Source organism: Pecten maximus, chromosome 14 (assembly GCF_902652985.1).
Source record: "Pecten maximus chromosome 14, xPecMax1.1, whole genome shotgun sequence".
Classification (NCBI taxonomy): domain Eukaryota; kingdom Metazoa; phylum Mollusca; class Bivalvia; order Pectinida; family Pectinidae; genus Pecten; species Pecten maximus.
The window spans coordinates 9,455,898-9,477,955 of record NC_047028.1 but is presented as its reverse complement, the minus strand read 5'-3'; the positions used below and the strand labels follow the sequence as shown (position 1 = coordinate 9,477,955).

The 22,058-nt window shown below is 35.3% G+C and overlaps 1 protein-coding gene across 5 annotated transcripts in view; it reads left to right on the top strand.

Moving 5' to 3' along the window:
- The window catches only part of LOC117342898 (peptide methionine sulfoxide reductase MsrB-like), a 30,968-nt gene extending 9,201 nt beyond the window's left edge, over nt 1-21,767 (top strand). For 2 of the 5 annotated variants that reach the window (XM_033905189.1, XM_033905192.1), the window contains exons 2-4: nt 6,978-7,262; nt 11,744-11,916; nt 13,210-13,486. In XM_033905189.1, the coding sequence (XP_033761080.1) occupies nt 7,039-7,262; nt 11,744-11,916; nt 13,210-13,379 (567 nt within the window). In that variant the 5' untranslated portion in view covers nt 6,978-7,038 and the 3' untranslated portion in view covers nt 13,380-13,486. Of the gene's footprint in view, nt 1-4,622; nt 4,744-5,949; nt 6,066-6,977; nt 7,263-11,743; nt 11,917-13,209; nt 13,487-14,537 lie in introns of those variants that run through there. The other 3 variants (XM_033905191.1, XM_033905190.1, XM_033905193.1) reach the window with 3 other exon arrangements.
- Nucleotides 21,768-22,058: the final 291 nt, after the last annotated feature.

Here is a 22,058-nt window from a genome sequence, read left to right as displayed (position 1 = left end):
ACTTTGTTTTGTGTACCTGGGACATCCTTATATGGACACTTTGGTTTGTGTACCTGGGACATCCTTCTATGGACTCTTTGGTTTGTGTACCTGGGACATCCTTATATGAACACTTTGGTGTGTGTACCTGGGGCATCCTTACATGGACACTTTGGTTTGTGTACCTGGGACATCCTTACATGGACACTTTGGTTTGTGTACCTTAGACATTCTTACATGGACACTTTGGCTTGTGTACCTGGGACATCCTTATATGGACACTTTGGTTTGTGTACCTGGGACATCCTTATATGGACACTTTGGTTTGTGTACCTGGGACATCCTTATATGGACACTTTGGTTTGTGTACCTGGGACATCCTTATATGACACTTTGTTTTGTGTACCTGGGACATCCTTATATGGACACTTTGGTTTGTGTACCTGGGACATCCTTATATGGACACTTTGGTTTGTGTACCTGGGACATCCTTAAAATGGACACTTTGGTTTGTGTACCTGGGACATCCTATATATGGACACTTTGGTTCGTGTACCTGGGACATCCTTATATGGACTCTTTGGTTTGTGTACCTGGGACATCCTTATATGGACACTTTGTTTTGTGTACCTGGGACATCCTATATATGGACACTTTGGTTTGTGTCCCTGGGACATCCTTATATGGACACTTTGGTTTGTGTACCTGGGACATCCTTATATGGACACTTTGGTTTGTATACCTGGGACATCCTTACATGGACACTTCGGTTTGTGTACCTGCGACATCCTTATATGGACTCTTTGGTTTGTGTACCTGGGACATCCTTATATGGACACTTTGGTTTGTGTACCTGGGACATCCTTACATGGACACTTTGGTTTGTGTACCTGGGACATCCTTACATGGACACTTCGGTTTGTGTACCTTGGACATCCTATATATGGACACTTTGTTTTGTGTTACTGGGACATCCTTATATGGACACTCCTTATATGGACACTTTGGTTTGTGTACCTGGGACATCCTATATGGACACTTTGGTTTGTGTACCTGGGACATCCTTATATGGACACTTTGGTTTGTGTACCTGGGACATCCTTACATGGACACTTTGGTTTGTGTACCTGGGACATCCTTATATGGACACTTTGGTTTGTGTACCTGGGACATCCTATATATGGACACTTTGGTTTGTGTACCTGGGACATCCTTACATGGACACTTTGGTTTGTGTACCTGGGACATCCTTACATGGACACTTTGGTTTGTGTACCTGGGACATCCTTATATGGACACTTTGGTTTGTGTACCTGGGACATCCTTATATGGACACTTCGGTTTGTGTACCTGGGACATCCTTATATGAACACTTTGGTTTGTGTACCTGGGACATCCTTATATGGACACTTCGGTTTGTGTACCTTGGACATCCTTATATGGACACTTTGGTTTGTGTACCTGGGACATCCTTATATGGACACTTTGGTTTGTGTACCTGGGACATCCTATATATGGACACTTTGGTTCGTGTACCTGGGACATCCTTTTATGGACTCTTTGGTTTGTGTACCTGGGACATCCTATATGGACACTTTGGTTTGTGTACCTGGGACATCCTATATGGACACTTTGGTTTGTGTACCTGGGACATCCTTATATGGACACTTTGGTTTGTGTACCTGGGACATCCTTATATGGACACTTTGGTTTGTGTACCTTGGACATCCTTATATGGACACTTTGGTTTGTGTACCTGGGACATCCTTACATGGACACTTTGATTTGTGTACCTGGGACATTCTTACATGGACACTTTGGTTTGTGTACCTGGGACATCCTTATATGACACTTTGTTTTGTGTACCTTGGACATCCTTATATGGACACTTTGGTTTGTGTACCTGGGACATCCTTATATGGACACTTTGGTTTGTGTACCTGGGACATCCTTATATGACACTTTGTTTTGTGTACCTGGGACATCCTTATATGGACACTTTGGTTTGTGTACCTGGGACATCCTTATATGGACACTTTGGTTTGTGTACCTGGGACATCCTTAAAATGGACACTTTGGTTTGTGTACCTGGGACATCCTATATATGGACACTTTGGTTCGTGTACCTGGGACATCCTTATATGGACTCTTTGGTTTGTGTACCTGGGACATCCTTATATGGACACTTTGTTTTGTGTACCTGGGACATCCTATATATGGACACTTTGGTTTGTGTCCCTGGGACATCCTTATATGGACACTTTGGTTTGTGTACCTGGGACATCCTTATATGGACACTTTGGTTTGTATACCTGGGACATCCTTACATGGACACTTCGGTTTGTGTACCTGCGACATCCTTATATGGACTCTTTGGTTTGTGTACCTGGGACATCCTTATATGGACACTTTGGTTTGTGTACCTGGGACATCCTTACATGGACACTTTGGTTTGTGTACCTGGGACATCCTTACATGGACACTTCGGTTTGTGTACCTTGGACATCCTATATATGGACACTTTGTTTTGTGTTACTGGGACATCCTTATATGGACACTCCTTATATGGACACTTTGGTTTGTGTACCTGGGACATCCTATATGGACACTTTGGTTTGTGTACCTGGGACATCCTTATATGGACACTTTGGTTTGTGTACCTGGGACATCCTTACATGGACACTTTGGTTTGTGTACCTGGGACATCCTTATATGGACACTTTGGTTTGTGTACCTGGGACATCCTATATATGGACACTTTGGTTTGTGTACCTGGGACATCCTTACATGGACACTTTGGTTTGTGTACCTGGGACATCCTTACATGGACACTTTGGTTTGTGTACCTGGGACATCCTTATATGGACACTTTGGTTTGTGTACCTGGGACATCCTTATATGGACACTTTGGTTTGTGTACCTGGGACATCCTTATATGAACACTTTGGTTTGTGTACCTGGGACATCCTTATATGGACACTTCGGTTTGTGTACCTTGGACATCCTTATATGGACACTTTGGTTTGTGTACCTGGGACATCCTTATATGGACACTTTGGTTTGTGTACCTGGGACATCCTATATATGGACACTTTGGTTCGTGTACCTGGGACATCCTTTTATGGACTCTTTGGTTTGTGTACCTGGGACATCCTATATGGACACTTTGGTTTGTGTACCTGGGACATCCTATATGGACACTTTGGTTTGTGTACCTGGGACATCCTTATATGGACACTTTGGTTTGTGTACCTGGGACATCCTTATATGGACACTTTGGTTTGTGTACCTTGGACATCCTTATATGGACACTTTGGTTTGTGTACCTGGGACATCCTTACATGGACACTTTGATTTGTGTACCTGGGACATTCTTACATGGACACTTTGGTTTGTGTACCTGGGACATCCTTATATGACACTTTGTTTTGTGTACCTTGGACATCCTTATATGGACACTTTGGTTTGTGTACCTGGGACATCCTTATATGGACACTTTGGTTTGTATACCTGGGACATCCTTACATGGACACTTCGGTTTGTGTACCTGCGACATCCTTATATGGACTCTTTGGTTTGTGTACCTGGGACATCCTTATATGGACACTTTGGTTTGTGTACCTGGGACATCCTTACATGGACACTTTGGTTTGTGTACCTGGGATATCCTTACATGGACACTTCGGTTTGTGTACCTTGGACATCCTATATATGGACACTTTGTTTTGTGTTACTGGGACATCCTTATATGGACACTCCTTATATGGACACTTTGGTTTGTGTACCTGGGACATTCTATATGGACACTTTGGTTTGTGTACCTGGGACATCCTTATATGGACACTTTGGTTTGTGTACCTGGGACATCCTTACATGGACACTTTGGTTTGTGTACCTGGGACATCCTTATATGGACACTTTGGTTTGTGTACCTGGGACATCCTTATATGGACACTTTGGTTTGTGTACCTGGGACATCCTTACATGGACACTTTGGTTTGTGTACCTGGGACATCCTTACATGGACACTTTGGTTTGTGTACCTGCGACATCCTTATATGGACACTTCGGTTTGTGTACCTTGGACATCCTATATGGACACTTTGGTTTGTGTACCTTGGACATCCTATATGGACACTTTGTTTTGTGTACCTTGGACATCCTATATGGACACTTTGGTTTGTGTACCTGGGACATCCTATATGGACACTTTAATAGAAACTTGTTGGTTTTTGTTGTACGGAATTTCATTCATCAAATTTTTACATACTGATGTTAAAATTAATCAGTTCACAAACCTGATAGACTGTGTGTACATAATTAATGAAATATTTATACTTTGAATGAAACAGTCCAATTCCTTAACCAGGTGAACTTATACACTAGTATGTACACCTGTAGTTATTGAAACAGCTGATCTGTACTGTATCAGAATCGAATTAAAAATCTGACCATTTAAACCCTAAATCATGTTTACTGTTATTCATCCACATCAATGGTGGTCATCGGTCACCATAAACTTGACCGATTAGTCCATTAACCATGCAGGTAAATAAGGAAATTAACATATTTAGAACCTGAGTGGTATTGATGTTGGACAATGGTCAGCAGAATTAGTCCGAGGTTTGACAGGACAGTTGTATGTAGATGTGGTACGGGAAGTTGTAACAGACATACCTGTAATGACCTCTTACCTACGAGTAGGATTAGAACGAATCAGGAGGGAAATTTACGTATCTGCAACATAGGACACAGTTTATACAGGTATGACTGCCATGTGATTTAGGCAGGCACTCATAATGAACAGGTATTTATAAATGTTATTTAGGGAGTTTTATTATGGTAAAGATATGGTGGCTTTTTACGGTTGTTGTAGACAGTTGGTCCTTATAGATAGGTGGTCATATTACAAATTATTTTAATGTTAGACTCATAGACACCAGTAGGTGGAGTCATATAATTAGTGGTAAACCAGTAATTATAACTAACTAAATTCAACAGGTGGAGTCATGTAATTAGTGGTAAACCAGTAATTATAACTAACTAAATTCAACAGGTGGAGTCATGTAATTAGTGGTAAACCAGTAATTATAACTAACTAAATTCAACAGGTGGAGTCATGTAATTAGTGGTAAACCAGTAATTATAATTAACTAAATTCAACAGGTGGAGTCATGTGATTATCGGTAAACCAGTAATTATGACTAACTAAATTTGAAAACACTGACTAAGTTGCTGTGGTGAGACAAAACCTAGCTATAGGTGTAAAGCACAAGCTAACTAAGTAAATCTATTTTATTATTAGAATATAATAAGCATTGAGCCTTCGTGCAATATACAAACCACATAAAACCTATTTGTTTATATACATTTTCACCATTTCTGAAAAAATGTTCTAAATGGTTCTTGATTATATATACATTTGTAATTTATAATGAAATGATAAGCTTCAAGAAATAAAAATAAAAACATGGTCATATTCAATTTTGATAATTTTGAGATTGTCCATAAACGAAACAGTATACACAATGCTTGAATCAGTAAAGAGCCTTGTAAATGGCTTGAATGTTTTTCATTTAATATATGTTAAATATTTTTACTTTCCATTTATTAGGTAAGGAGAACATGGATAATTTCACATATTCTTATCGTTTATTGTCATAAATTACAACACCATGAAGGTTTGTATAGACTTTTTTTGTCGACTTTCTAGCTGTTGGAGGTTAGATCATATCATGGTTACCCTGAATCACGAGATAAATACCTCTATCTAGTACCAAATCACAGCTATCACTGTTTAGGGACCAATTAACCGTCTTGTCATGGTCAATTGGTTTTCATGGTCAGAGAATTTCATTAAAAGCTGTTCACTCTCAGGTTAAGTCATATTTAAATATTAGGTTGTTGGACCGGGGACCTTTTATTGTCGGACAATTGCCTTTCACTATACATTTGAACATTTCCAGTTTGGTATCTGAACCATTAGTGTTAGATCTAGACTTGGTGTACACACATACACACCAAAACCTAGTGAATCATTTCAATGTGAATGTAGAATTTAGAAGACAGAAACATACTGTAAAAAGGTAAGAAACATTTCAGTTTCATTGATCGACAACCAATTGTACCCTGTATATTTGACTTTTAAGATATTTCTTTGAAGCTATAGGGACATTCTTAGATACATTAAACACATAAATGGAATCAAATTTTACTGAATGGAAATAGAATACTCACAGTCTTTTATTGCTGTAGAAAAATTAAAACAATTAACAGAAATTAAACTTAAATTGTTTTTAATGTAGAAAACGCTAAAATTAAAGTTATTGCAAATATATATTGCAGACTTATAGTACATCTTGTTATGTTTCAAGTGATAAAGAGAATGTTTATACCTACGGTATACGTTGTGTTTCCTTAAGCTTGTCACCATGTTTAAGTGTACTGGCTATCCTAAATGTTCAACTGTATATATAACATTTTTTCTAGCTCATCAGAATTCTCACATCCTGTCTAATTCAGCAATGATGTTTATAATTCCAATTCTTACAAAATTCACTAAATAAGATGTTTATATTCCAATATTCTCTCTATAATTCCATTTGATTTCAGAACATTATCAAATAAGACTTGTATGTTCCAGTATTCTCTCTAATCTGACCATATGTCATGTTGTACAGGGTGTCAGATTAAACAGGTTAACCACATGTGTCCCACATTATGTCCTATTAGACAGGTTCTTTCATGTCGGGTCCCACAGTGTCAAACTTAAGACATGTTATAGTCGGGCAATATCTTTGTGATCCTTAGGGTGTAAAAATTGACTCGTGATGCTCTGAGAGTATTTTAAAAGAACAGTTCACAGATCTAGGTTTTCTGTGATGGAGGTATATTCGATTTTGTTCCACTGTTTCAGGTGATATTCGTCTAACGTTCGAGCTCAGGGCTCTATATTCGTAGAGGATGGAGGTATATTTGATTTTGTTCCACTGTTTCAGGTGATATTCGACTAACGTTTGAGCTCAGAGCTCTATATTCATAGAGACGTGGCCGAGGTACATGTCTATTGTGGGTCTGCGTGTGGCTGGTCTGTGTATCATCTGGATGAACATCATACACTTAGTTACCTCTCAGCGTGAAGCCTCGCCCACCCTCAAACGCCTTCAGGAAGAATGCTCACCACCCGGTAGCTCAAAATGTCCAGTCAAAGTCTCAAAAACGGAGCTCAAAGAGAGGCTGACGCCCACTCAATACCGAGTCACCCAGCAACGCGGGACGGAAAGGTACTGTATGCAAATGAGAAGTTATTTCATTTATTTTGTCATAACGACCTTTGAAATTATGGAATAATTGTAATTGAAATACTGAATTTATTGAATTTTGTTTGTTATATATTTTTCATTTATGGACATTTGTAGAGATCACTGTTTGGTTTTATGAACCTTAGAAAACAGATAGTGACCTTGACTTTAGTCATAGTCAAAATCAGTGTTTCCCGGTTCATATACTGGTAACTACATTCACTTAAGCAAAGCTATATAAAACAGAATGTAACAGGAAGTGTTAAGAATAAAGTGATGGTGAACTGGGTAAGTGTTTCAAGATATTATAACACCAACTCGATATTTTATGAAACCTGGCACATCCTTCAATGACCCTGGCTGTTAATAGTACTTTAAACAAAACAAACCACAACAATGTTATGAAAATTTGTCACTATCTGCCAACTGCAGCTATGCATGTAAAGATATGTAAGAAAAATAATTGAAAAAAAACCCCATCAATTTTCACAAGCTGCAGATATGGTTCAAATGTGGTATGATATAGAGAACTACACGAAATAAAAACATGAAGTTAATAATTTTGATTTGCATGTTAAATACAATACACCAGGACCTACTTTTTCAGCCCACCATCATCAGATGGTGGGCTATTCAAAATGCCCTGCGTCCGTCCGTCTGTCCCTCCGTCCGTCCCTCCGTTAACAATTCTTGTTATCGCTATTTCTCAGAAATTACTGAAGGAATCTTTCTCAAATTTCATTTGTAGGTTCCCCTTGGTGCCTAGTTATCCATATCGCATTTTGAGACCAATCGGAAAACAACATGGCTGACAGGCAGCCATCTTTGATTTTGACAATTGAAGTTTGTTATCGCTATTTCTCAGAAAGTACTGAAAAGATTTTTCTCAAATTTCATATGTAGGTTGCCCTTGGTCTCTAGTTATGCATATTGCATTTTGAGACCAGTCGGAAAACAACATGGCCGACAGGTAGCCATCTTGGATTTTGACAATTGAAGTTTGTTATCACCATTTCTCAGAAAGTACAGAAGGAATCTTTCTCAAATTTCATATGTGGGTTGCCCTTGGTCTCTAGTTATGCATATTGCATTTTGGGACCAGTCGGAAAACAACATGGCCGACAGGCAGCCATCTTGGATTTTGACAATTGAAGTTTGTTATCACTATTTCTCAGAAAGTGCAGAAGGGATCTTTCTCAAATTTCATATTTAGGTTGCCCTTTGTCCCTAGTTATGCATATTGCATTTTGGGACCAGTCGGAAAACAACATGGCCGACAGGCAGCCATCTTTGATTTTGACAATTGAAGTTTGTTATTGCTATTTCTCAGAAAGTACTGAAGGGATCTTTCTCAAATTTCATATGTAGGTTGCCCTTCGTCCCTAGTTATGCATATTTTCATTTTGGGACCAGTCGGAAAACAACATGGCCGACAGGCAGCCATCTTTGATTTTGACAATTGAAATTTGTTATTGCTATTTCTCAGAAAGTACTGAAGGGATCTTTCTCAAATTTCATATGTAGGTTCCCCTTGGTCCTTTATTATGCATAAAACATTTTCGGACCAGTCAGAAAACAACATGGCCGACAGGCAGCCATCTTTGATTTTGACAATTGAAGTTTGTTATTGCTATTTCTCAGAAAGTACTGAAGGGATCTTTCTCAAATTTCATATGTAAGTTCCCCTTGGTCCTTTATTATGCATAAAACATTTTCGGACCAGTCAGAAAACAACATGGCTGACAGGCAGCCATCTTGGATTTTGACAATTGAAGTTTGTTATCGCTATTTCTCAGAAAGTGCAGAAGGGATCTTTCTCAAATTTCATATGTAGGTTCCCCTTGGTCCCTTATAATGCATAATACATTGTCGGACCAGTTGGAAAACAGCATGGCCAACAGACAGTCATTATTGCTAAATCTCAGATTTCATATACATTTTTTGTATAGGTTCCCCTTGTTTGAAAAGTACTGGAGGGATGTTTCTCAATTCACACAGATAAGTAAAAGGAAGGGAAATTGGGAGAAGAGATCAATCTGACATGGAACCTATAAAGATCATTCAATGGTGGGCGCCAAGATCCCTCCCTATGGGGTGGGGATTCAAAATTGTATGAATGATGGGGCTGACCCCCAAGGGGCCGGAGGGGTGGGGCCAAAATTAGTCAATTTGTTTAAACAACTTCTTCTCTGAAACTAAGCAATGGATATTGCTCTCATTTGTATGGTAGCATGGTTATGCGGTGGGGATTCAAAATTGTACAAATGTTGGGGTTGACCCGGGCCGCCAGGGGGCTGAGGGGTGGGGCCAAAAGGGGTCAATTTGGCTAAATTGATTTAAACAACTTATTCTCTGAAACTTAGCAATGGTTTGACTGGTAGCATCCTATTGGGGTAGGGATTCAAAATTGTATAAAGGAAGGAGCTGACCCCCAGGGGGCAGAGGGCAGGGTCAAAAGGGGTCAATTGGTCTAAACAAGATCTTCTCTGAAACTAAGCAATGAATATCACTCACATTTGTGTGGTAGCATCCCTATGGGGTTGCGCCAAAAGTCAATTTCATTTCATGAATTAATGCACTTTTTGGCATTTTTAGTATTAAAATAAAACCAATGTACATGTACCCATATAAAATGCTTATGATATATATTGACATAGCAATACCAGTGCCAATATATACTGAAGCATCATTCTTGTTTCATATCTCATGAAACCAGGTGAGCGATACAGGCCCTCTGGGCCTCTTGTATATATAAAAAGCTTTGTATGTATTTATATATATAAAAAGCTTCGTATGTATTTATATATATAAAAAGCTTCGTATGTATTTATATATATAAAGAGCTTCGTATGTATTTATATATATAAAGAGCTTCGTATGTATTTATATATATAAAAAGCTTCGTATGTATTTATATATATAAAGAGCTTCGTATGTATTTATATATATAAAGAGCTTCCTGTTTGTTCATTGTTGTAAAAACTTTGAGATCGAGGGATGAACAGTTTAAACCTGTTATACCAGTTGTGAAGACAGATTTCCTACAGAACAGTGTCCTGGACACAGTTCAGGCTTGATTGAACAAATCAAAAGGCTAAAAATAAATGATGTACTCCACCCGTCATTGTTAAAGAGGTGACAGTTTGTTATTTGATACAGATACACCAGGAGTATAGATAGAACAGTGTTTTATTGGTTTTCACTCCTGAAATGTTCACACATTTAAACAATATATACAGCTGATGTCAGTCAGCTTGCTGTTACTGTGTTATACGTGTGTTAAATATAAGCATAGGACCTATGATATTTCCTCAAAAAAGTCACCTGTTTTGATTTAAAAAACAATTTATGATAAAAAAATAATGCATGAGACTGTTTTTGACCTTGAATATTTATGTATTTATCTTAAGCTGACTCACTTCTATTGCAGTTTAGTAAAATTGCTTATAAATGTAATTCCATTAATTGTCCTGCGTTCCACTTCATTCTGTGAGTCAAAGACTATATACTGGCCCCTGGGTTTATTACAGGATATATGTACATGTGGTACATATACCAGGTACTGCCAACTGATTCAAATCACTTGCATAATTGGATAACAAACTTTTGATTAAGGACTTAATTTTGAGTTGCTCACATATTTAGCTTATCAGATAAAGTTTGAGTCACTAATACATGTATCTTTAGCTTATCAGATAAATTTTGAGTCACTTATATCTTTAGCTTATCAGATAAAGTTTGAGTCACTAATATCTTTAGCTTATCAGATAAATTTGAGTCACAAAAGCTTATCAGATAAATTTGAGTCACAAAAGCTTATCAGATAAATTTGAGTCACAAAAGCTTGTCAGATAAATTTGAGTCACAAAAGCTTATCAGATAAATTTGAGTTACTAATACGTGTATCTTTAGCTTATCAGATAAATTTGAGTCACGAACATCTTTAGCTAATCAGATAAAGTTTGAGTCACTAATTATAACATCTTAAGGTTATAGGATTAAAAATTAGTCTCTAACATCTAGGTTAAGTCTCAAGTTTGAGTCACTACTTTTTCATGATTAAGGCTGAAGTTTGAGACATTTGCATTCTAAGATTAAAGACTGAAGTTTGAGACATTCGCATCTTAAGATAAAAGACTAGTTTTAGGCACTCTCATCATTATCATTAGGATAAATAAAGCCTCAATTTTGAGTCAATCTTTTCTTTATTTTTATGAAGACTAAACTTTAAGTCACTAACATCTTTGGATTGAGGCTAAAATTGAGTCACTAACGTCTAGATTAAGACTAAAATTGAGTCACTCACATCTTTAGATTAAGACTAAAATTGAGTCACTCACATCTTTAAATTAAGACTAAAATTGAGTCACTAACATCTTTAGATTAAGACTAAAATTGAGTCACTCACATCTTGAGATTAAAGAATATTCACATCTTTAAGGACTTTTTGTTGTACATTTCAGAGCGTTCTCGGGAAAGTACTATAAACACAGCGATGAGGGGCTTTATCACTGTGTTGTATGTGGGAACCCGCTATTCGACTCCGACACCAAGTTCGACTCCAAGTCAGGATGGCCCTCTTTCTCTGATGTCTCCAAGAGTGACAGCGTGAAATTGATGACAGACATGTCACAAGGTATATACCTATAGTCTGTATTACGTGGGACCCAGCAAAGATACATTAGAAAATATGTAGGAAGGGTATGGATGTGAATACTTAAGTTGATACTTTGTAATGATGATTAGCTTTTCCGATTCTCATTTATTGTATCCTAGCTATAGGCTCCCTATTCTGAAATGAGGCTGGGGCAGAATACAGGCCCTATTCTCACGGTGTATGGTGTCCATTTTTCCTGTTGAAGACATTAAAACTCCAAAATCTGGTATTTTTTATGTGGTGACATGTGAAATCCATCAATCTACGAGTCTCGTTCTTCTTCCTTATCTGACATTTTTACTGCAAATAAAACTCCTAATTTCCACCAAGTGAAAATTTCACAAAATGATACAGGGGGTGTTCAGGGGATGGGGATGGGGGAGTGGGGGCTATATATAGGTATGTGTTGAGACTGTCCTGTAGCCTTCTGTCCTTCCACTCTACAACTGTATATCTTAAGCTAAAGGTAGAGTCATGTAGGTGGTAAACCAGTAACTAACTAGTCAACTAAAGACTGACTAATAGTCAGTTAGATTAAACCTATAGTAACAGGAGGAGTCATGTAGGTGGTAAACCAGTAACTAACTATAGTCAACAAAACACTGACTAATAGTCCGTTAGATTAAACCTATAGTAACAGGAGGAGTCATGTAGGTGGTAAACCAGTAACTAACTATAGTCAACAAAACACTGACTAATAGTCCGTTAGATTAAACCTAGCAACAGGAGGAGTCATGTAGGTGGTAAACCAGTAACTAACTATAGTCAACAAAACACTGACTAATAGTCCGTTAGATTAAACCTAGCAACAGGAGGAGTCATGTAGGTGGTAAACCAGTAACTAACTATAGTCAACAAAACACTGACTAATAGTCCGTTAGATTAAACCTAGCAACAGGAGGAGTCATGTAGGTGGTAAACCAGTAACTAACTATAGTCAACAAAACACTGACTAATAGTCCGTTAGATTAAACCTAGCAACAGGAGGAGTCATGTAGGTGGTAAACCAGTAACTAACTAGTCAACTAAAGACTGAGACATTCTGCCTAGAATAAGTTTCTGCACAAATTCATTATCCGTGCATTTTTTTTTTTTTTTACATATTTTCAGATTTGGTGGAAGGCAGTAATTTGCTTGATTCTCCTGTTTTAATGTATTTGTTACAAGAAGAAAACAATATTAAACTAAAATAAAAGTGTTGAAAATTCCTGTTAAGTACCACTGAATCAGTTGATAAAACTCTATAGAACTGTGTCCCTGTCTTTGCTATAGGTATGGAGAGAGTCGAGGTCATGTGTGCTAGGTGTGGGGCCCATCTAGGTCATGTGTTCAATGATGGTCCAACAGAAACTGGCCTCCGTTACTGTATAAACTCTGCCTCCCTCGACTTTTCGCCCTCCAGCAAGTCTCGGAAGGCTGACGCTTATAAACCAGAGCTCTGATATCACAGTGAAGACTCAAATTAATCTTATTTAAAATAAGTCACTGAACAAGTAAAATTGATAATGGAGTACTGTTGTCCTTATGAAATTTAAATAAAGATGAATGTAATGGTATAAAGTTTTTGTTATTCATAGCCAAGAGATATTGTATTTAACCACCTAGCTATATATTTCATCACTTATTACGGATACCCCTTCCAGTGTTGGCACTACAACATATATGAAGGGAGATAACTCCAATTTGAAATGGAGCACCAGAAGTGTCAGATGTTCCACTTGTAAAATGATGTGAACACTTTTCTTTAAATGTTCTATTTTTACAGAAACACTTTTCTTAAATGTTCTATTTTTACAAAAAAATATGGTTTACTTCAAGTGAGGACCTATAAAAACGCATAATTAACTCATCATAGACAATAGGAGGAAGGGAAAAATCACGACTCAGGACTGATTACAATGTACAAATGTAAATGCAAATCACGATTTCTAACATTCAATTTCTAACATTCTAGGAATTGTTAAATTTTCATTAAAAAAAAATAGTATTTAGTTTTTATAGAAAATTTGATTTTCTTTCAATGAGAGAATTGTTTAGGGTATGATTCCAGACCGGGCACAGCGAACAAATATTTATCCAAACAGTGTTGTCTGCTTATACCTCCACTTTAGAGAGCAGTATATTTTTACTTGGAGAACATGTCTGCAACTGGGGACTTCAATTTTCTTCCTTTCATAAATTATGAAAAATGTTACAGACACCTTTGTGAAATGGACTTTTACATATAATTAAGAAGTTAAAAAGTTTTGCCAACATTTTCATAAATATTAATGAAAATTGGAAAGTTTGAAAGTTTTATGAAATGGTACCTAGGACTGCCTTCCATGATGGTTTGATCATTGTCATTATAACGTGGTGACTGAGGGAAATGTTGTACTACACAGCCAAGTTATGTTGTTTCAGTATGATCGCACTGTAAAGTGGCCCTAATGGCCTCACCATGTGTGAGAATATGAGATCTTGGCATTAGTATTGGACAAATAAACCGGCTGACAAAATTACTGGTACCTTTTGTATGGGAGGTTCCTGTGAGGGACACCCAAGAGAATTGATCAAGCTTTGTTGTACAGTACATGATAGATATTTTTATCTTGACACAGGTCAGCGGCGGATCGAGGCTATGTGTAGCAAGTGTGGTGCTCACCTGGGGCATGTGTTCGACGACGGACCAAAACCAATGTGTGTCCGTTACTGTGTAAACTCGGCCTCCCTGGACTTCAAAAAACACACAACTGTTTGACCCACGTGGTCCAAATGTCTGACCACTGTATGCTCCAACAATCTCACATGTTTTCTTCAGGGATGTAATGTCACTTCATTGAATGTCCATTTCAGAATGGTTCAGTTGAATTGAAAAAGAAGCAAATTTCAGTATTTGTATAAAGTACTAGATTTCTGGGGAGTACTTTACATTGAAGATTTGGTTTTGTTTCATCACCTATAGTTTAAGTGCAGTGTCCAAATTGTCATTCGGCCAATTTATTAAACTATGAGCACACCTAGTCAGTTTCAGTGTCCTTGAGAAAATCTTTAAAGTTTGAATTGTGTAATGAAATTTCAATTTCAGAAAAATGATAAATACTAATGTAATTAGTGCTATTGTTTAAACATTTCTTTAGTTAATGTGAGTGTTCAGCGTTAAAATCCCCTGGTGTATTGCAGAGGTGATGTTTTGTCCTAAGGATACAAATATGGCTTTAAATTATTTATGTGATTTCATGTCCAATTTAAAAGTATAGTAATGAGGAGTGTAAAAATTATGCAATAATGGCACAGATGTCTGTGTGTAGCATTACAGTTGTTTAATGTCCAGACAGCTGTATGTCTAATGGATCTGGTACTGTGGCAATGATGATAAAGTAAACAGTTGACAATTATATATCTACTATAAAGAATTTTAGATATGGTTACTTATATAAAACAGATGGCCACTTAAAATGGGTTGAGAAGAATAAATTTATGATATGTGATTTTAAATGTGATTTCTAAACACAGCTGGTACGAAAGTGGTCTCTGTATGGACCTGTATGTATGTAAAGGTCGACCATCAATTAGGGATCTGTTACGTATTTAACGGATAGAACTGCTCACTGTTACGTATTAAATGGATAGAACTGCTCACTGTAAATGTAATGGTTTTTAGGTTGATCACCTCGTGGATACAGTAGATGGAGGATGTATTAAGGACTTGTGATAAGGGAGAGGTCAACTGTGTTACAGTGTAACAATGGGTGCTAAGTTGTACTGTATGTACAGTGTAAGTAGTGTAGAGGTATTGTAGTAATTACTGTCATTGTGGACTTCAAAAACTTAATTTGTTGTCATTAATTAAAAAAATATTAGTTACATTGTAATAAAGTAAAGTTAATTAGTTGCCATTAATTGAAAATATTAGTTACATTGCAATTAAAGTAAAGTTAATTTGTTGCCATAGATTAAAGATATTAGTTAAATTGTAATTAAAGGGGCATTCCTTCATTTGAATAAAGTTTTGGTCGAACAAACTAAACTTACTGGCAAATACGTATTTTTTCCAAATATTAAAAGTTATAATCTTTACATTAATAAGGCAGTTTTACTCTCAAGATAAACCAATAGAAATTGTGAATCTTTCTGATGTGCAAACGAAGGTATCCCCCTTTAATATTTTAGTAACAATGTGATTATATATTAGTTATAATGTAATTAATACATTAGTTACATTGTTATTAGTGTATTATTAACAATGTAATACAATAATGTAAATATTTTAATGTAATATGTGTTACTGCATTAGTTACAATGTAATTTAATATGTTAGTTACAGTAGTTACATTGTAATTATTGTATTTGTTACGATGTAATTATTACTTACAATTAATCAGATATATAAGATGGATGTATTTAGTAGTTACAATGTAATCAATACATCTGTTACATTTGTGTTACAATGTAATCATTGTATTGATGTTGTATTGATGTGAAGTTAGTGAGTAGTTAATGAAATGAGATGTGTAATGAGTGATATTGCTCTGACTGATGCCACATCACTAACACTGTAATGTACCTGTGTATACAGTTTAAACTGTACAGATCTGTAGTACGGCTTTATTGACAGAGTTTAGTTTACAAATCTGTGTTACAACTCTATTGACAGATTGTAGTTTAAACTACAGATCTGTAGTACAACTCTATTGACAGATTTTAGATTAAACGACAGATCTGTAGTACAACTCTATTGACAGATTTTAGTTTAAACGACAGATCTGTGTTACAACTCTATTGACAGATTTTAGTTTAAACGACAGATCTGTGTTACAACTCTATTGACAGATTTTAGATTAAACGACAGATCTGTAGTACAACTCTATTGACAGATTTTAGTTTAAACGACAGATCTGTAGTACAAGTCTATTGACAGATTTTAGTTTAAACTACAGATCTGTAGTACAAGTCTATTGACAGATTTTACTTTAAACGACAGATCTGTAGTACAACTATATTGACAGATTTTACTTTAAACGACAGATTTGTAGTACAACTCTATTGACGGATTCTCCAGTGTTATAAGAATATATTTATTCAGAATTCAGTTTATGAATAAGTGATAAAAGATATTTTTATATTTGAATTTTTCACTCTTGAAATCCAAATTGATAAGATAGGGTATACACTTTTTTTTTTTTTTTTTTTTCCATGTCTTCAACATCTGAATATTTTGCATGGTGGTATCATTTAGATTATGTTGTTTAAATCATTAATTAATCATTGATTATTTCATTTGTATATTTTTTTCTCTTTTACTGTAAAAAAATGGGAGAATTCTTTAAAACCCGATGTCTCATTAAAATTTGTGCCATACACGATATCTTTATATACCGTTATGTATAAGGTTTGTGATTCTATGTTGATAATACAAGGTTTCAGCCTTAATAATGATTATTTTCCTACATAGGCAGTGGTCCGTGATTTACGTGTGGTGTTCTCTCAATTCTCTTTATGCAAGTGTTAGAAACGACACATGTACTTACTATCAAAGATTTCTTGTAATGATAATAAAGACATCTTTAATTATAAAAGCACATCATGTCATAATTAATCATGGGATTCTGCACAAAGAAATGAGGATTACTTTGATAATTTCACTCTACCTGGAGTGAACCTTTGTGTTAGGGAGTGCAACTCCAAACTATCACAAGCCATCAAATATGAGGTGTCTCATCGAACATTTCTCAAGACTTTTCACTGTCTGATTTCAACATCTTCAAACTAAATTTTATTTTTAAAACATGTTTTTTGCTATCTTACTTTACAATAAACTTAAAGTAGATCTCCAACACAGATATATGGGGAGAAATCTTGTGTCATAGGAAACTTCAGATAAATATCATTTTCTGTATTTTTAACTTTCATTATATGTATTTTCTGACGTTTGGATCTTTACTATTTTTACAAAGACTTTGCCTATAATCTTGCATGTGCAATAGAAAAGAGAGAAATTTATTTTTTTATTATTGATTATGACATACTAGTTATCTTCGTAAAATGTGCAATAATTAGGGTTACAAATTAGTTTTAGAATGACGATAAGTATGCTATATTTAGAACAAGGAATAGAGATGTTGTCTGTTTTACTTATAGCAGTTATGATTGTTTATAAAAACGATTTGGATTTATCTTAAAAATTGTTTTGATAGTTTTATGATTTGTTTTCCCAGGTGCCGTACTTCATTCGAATAGAAAATATAGAATTAAATTTTTTTAAATTAAATAATTAAATTTAATAGAAAATATATGTTTAAGAATATTTTATCGTTTCATATCTTTTTCCTGAACTTTTTAATAATATTTTTTAATTCATAATGTATAGAAAACTAAAATTCTGCTGATTTTATAAAACACTTTTCTATGGAATTATACATTGTGTTAAATTTGTCTTTAAAGTGGCAGGTCTTATTGTCTCTATACATGTATACTAGATAATACCTCCCACACAGTTTTTTACATAAAATCATTTTAAATCTGATTGGACATCTGATCTGACTGTGCTGCCACCTTGAGGCTGTCGGTGAATTCATGTGGGTTTATCTTTGTGATTTGCCCGAAATACTGGCGAGAAATAACCAACATACTGATGCATGTTGAGATGTAGATCTAATGATGAGTGTGCCTTTTATTCACATCAGCATTTGTATTATGATCATCATTGTACTTCCTTATAGCTTGTAGTACTAGTGGTATTTATGTAGAATCATAATTCCCTTTCAAAACCTTATAAAAATTGATGATAAAAGAAAGCTGGGCATTTTCAGTGGCATGTGGATGATTGTTCACAGAATATTTCCGTACTTTTTTTTAAATACACTTTCAAATGTAAAGAAATTCAATTCATGTTTGTATTTTTTGTTTTTCTCAATTTTACAAGGGGAATAACTCTTGTCCCCTTTTAGACTAGTCGTAACTTTTAGCTATATGTCTTCAGTATAGTTAGTTAGTTATATATATGTATATACTATTATATTAAACCTCCACCTCTTTATGCACCGTTTGATAATTGCCTCTCGATCTCGCTTGCTTTTGATCAAGGATATATGTATATATACTCACTACTGTGAAAATGGGAATTTTTTGTTGATGAACGTGTTCAAAATCTGATTCAGACTGGTAATTTTTAACTTTCGTGCTGATAATACAACACATAATAAATTGTATGTCAATATGCATGAATGTTTTAATTATTACAAGTCAGCAGATTGAAATATTTTCTTCCTAACGCAAAAAGTTTCTATAGTTACAATAGCAAGTTTTATTTCTATTTTTTGTTTTTTTCTTCGTTTTTTGTGGAAATATTTCTATTTTTTTGTTTTTGTTTTCTCACTGTTTGTTGTGGACATATTGTACATATCATATATCTATATATCATAGTCTTTTCTATTTAAACTAAATCTTATTTTTACGTAGATTTTTTTAATTTTTGATTTCATCATAGTTTTTTTTATTTAAATTTTCCTTCATTACTTCACAAGTGTAAGAAATCATGTTTTAACATACAGCTTCAAAATATAACTTTGTACAGTAGATTTTACTGAACACTTGTCTAATAAATTAATTATTTGTAAATTAGATTGGTCAAGTTCTTATCAGTATTTCATTAAAAGGGAAAAATGGGAAAAAATACTGTTAACTTCTAAGACTTTTTCCGTATGCTCTATAAATAAGCTGTATAGATGTTCCTTTTGCTCTCAGAATTAGCTTTATAGACTTTACTTTGATTTCAATACTAAGCAAATGGTAATAAAAACTGACACTACTTATAAGACTTTTTGCCAGATAATATTCTATTTCTCACAAGTACAGCAATGTACAACAATCTGTTTCTCACAAGTACAGAAATCTATTTCTCGCTATGCTTCTTGGTGATGGAAAAACTGAATTAGTAGCATAACTGTGATACATTATTTAATGTTTTATTTTATAGAATAGTGCTTTGTTTTGTGAAGTACTTTGACACAAATGTTTATGAAGCCTTCTGCCATTATGTATTCTTTAGCTGTATATAAAGGTAGTGCAGTCTAACAAAATAAACAACCACGCTGCTATGCAAGTTTGAACCTTTGCTGACAGGTGTGGTGCGAGTTCTGTCCCTTGTTTCTCTGTGTTCTGTGAGAATCTAACTTGTTTATGTCAGATTTGTTTGTGGTTCTGTCGTAATTGGCTGTCTGTTTTACAGATACAGGACTTGGTTCACCACTATTATCAGCCTGAGTCTGTTATTGATTTAAGGAAGTCGGACTCAATTGGTGCATTCTGTCTGTAGCAATGAATTATTTTTACTCAACTTTCGCAGATTACCAGTATCTTTTGGAAAGCAACATTGTTAGGAGCTCTGATCGTAGAAAATTCAGATATCGATGATAATGTTTTCATCTGAATTATAAAGTTCTGATGTTAATTAGAAAGTTATTATCTTAATTAAAGTTATTAATTAGACATTTCTTGTCTTTATTAAACAATTCTGATCTTTATTATAGAGTTATCATATGTTCTTGCATGTATTTAGAAATTGATGATCGCGATAAAACCAAGTTCCGAACTGAATTATATAGTTCTGATAATTCAAAAACTAAATTGCGGGTATTCTTTTTTTATTTAAATTGACACTGAATGCTATTATGAAATATTATCTATGCAGTCAATAGTCTTGTACAGACCTTATAACTTCGGATGTATTAGTCATCATCTATTTAACTTTTACTGATTTAACACATTAAAATAAATACCAATAGGAACAACATATCGTGATTACTTCTACTATTGTCATCGTTTTAGTTAGAGTTGTCTCCCCTCGACTGCTACAGTCCTCTACCTAATACAGTGCACATTGACTACATTGAGTAACCCTTAAATTGTTTGACGAAGAATGGCATTGTTTTAATTTAATGCATATCATTTTTTTTTCATAATTTGGATTTGTGTTGTGTTTGTTCGCTTGCCATACGTTTGTGTTATATCTAGTAAACAATGATATTAATTGTCCTAGTTAATGCATGCATGCCTATGTTGATAAACGTTGTTTGTCCTATCAGGGGATGTCATCTGTACTGCTCATACTAACACTGTAATATAACGAGTATGTAACTCTGCCGTTATTATCACATTTCCTAACCCGTATTACTTTAAACCAGTACAAATCCGTGTTCCTTTGTAGTTATCTTTATACTCCTGGAGGTAGTTATAAACATTTTTTTGTCTGGCTATATTTTATCCCAGTTTAAACATCTTTAGTGTTTCTTTTCCTTGTCTGATTCTAACTCTTTATGTTACTGTTCGAACCCTACTGTTCTACTGTTTGAGCTGGTAATCTGTTTCGTTGCATTCTTGTGCAGTTCATTCAATCTTTCTTTTCATAAATTCAATTGCAAGTTGTATATAAAGAGGGATGTAGTCATGAATTGAACTGGGTTTACACTGTACACCATTAATGTAAGGTGTGATAGGAATTTGGGTACAGTTCATAGACCAATGAATTCAGTCTATGTGTACAGATAAAGATTGGAGTGAAGTTCACAGAGTAATGATTGAAAGGCAGTTCATAAACTGATGAATTTAAGTCTATGCCCTTTATAAACCATCTGTCAAATTAATTAAAATGTATTTCTTATGCTAACGAATTGAATGACATACAGAGGAGGTGTACAGAATAGGTATGATGTAATCTTACGTCTTACTTGTATTAATGAGTGTGTGATTAATCTGATCTTAATAATAACCAGCAGTGACCGTCATCTGACGGTTTCTGATTCTCGGCTTAATTCGAATGCAAACATCAATTAAAACTTGTTCAAAATGCAGCTTCTGTTTAGTTTTTTTTGTCTCTTTTAGAAAAAGTCAGTCGTTTTAAATGGGATAGCAATCGAGCTGTCGGTTAGAACGCTGGTCACCTAACCTCACGTGAAGGTCCGAGATGTGTGACTCGACGACCGGTGTCTGTTTGTGATTCCTAGTGCGGGTTAAGAACCGAGCAGGTCTGTGCTGTCCGTGGTTGTGGCCTTGGCCAAGACAACAAGGAGACCCCACCTCAGAATGGTTATTCACAGGGAGAAAGCCACAGTTAACAGCCGTTTTTGACAGTGAATCGTTAT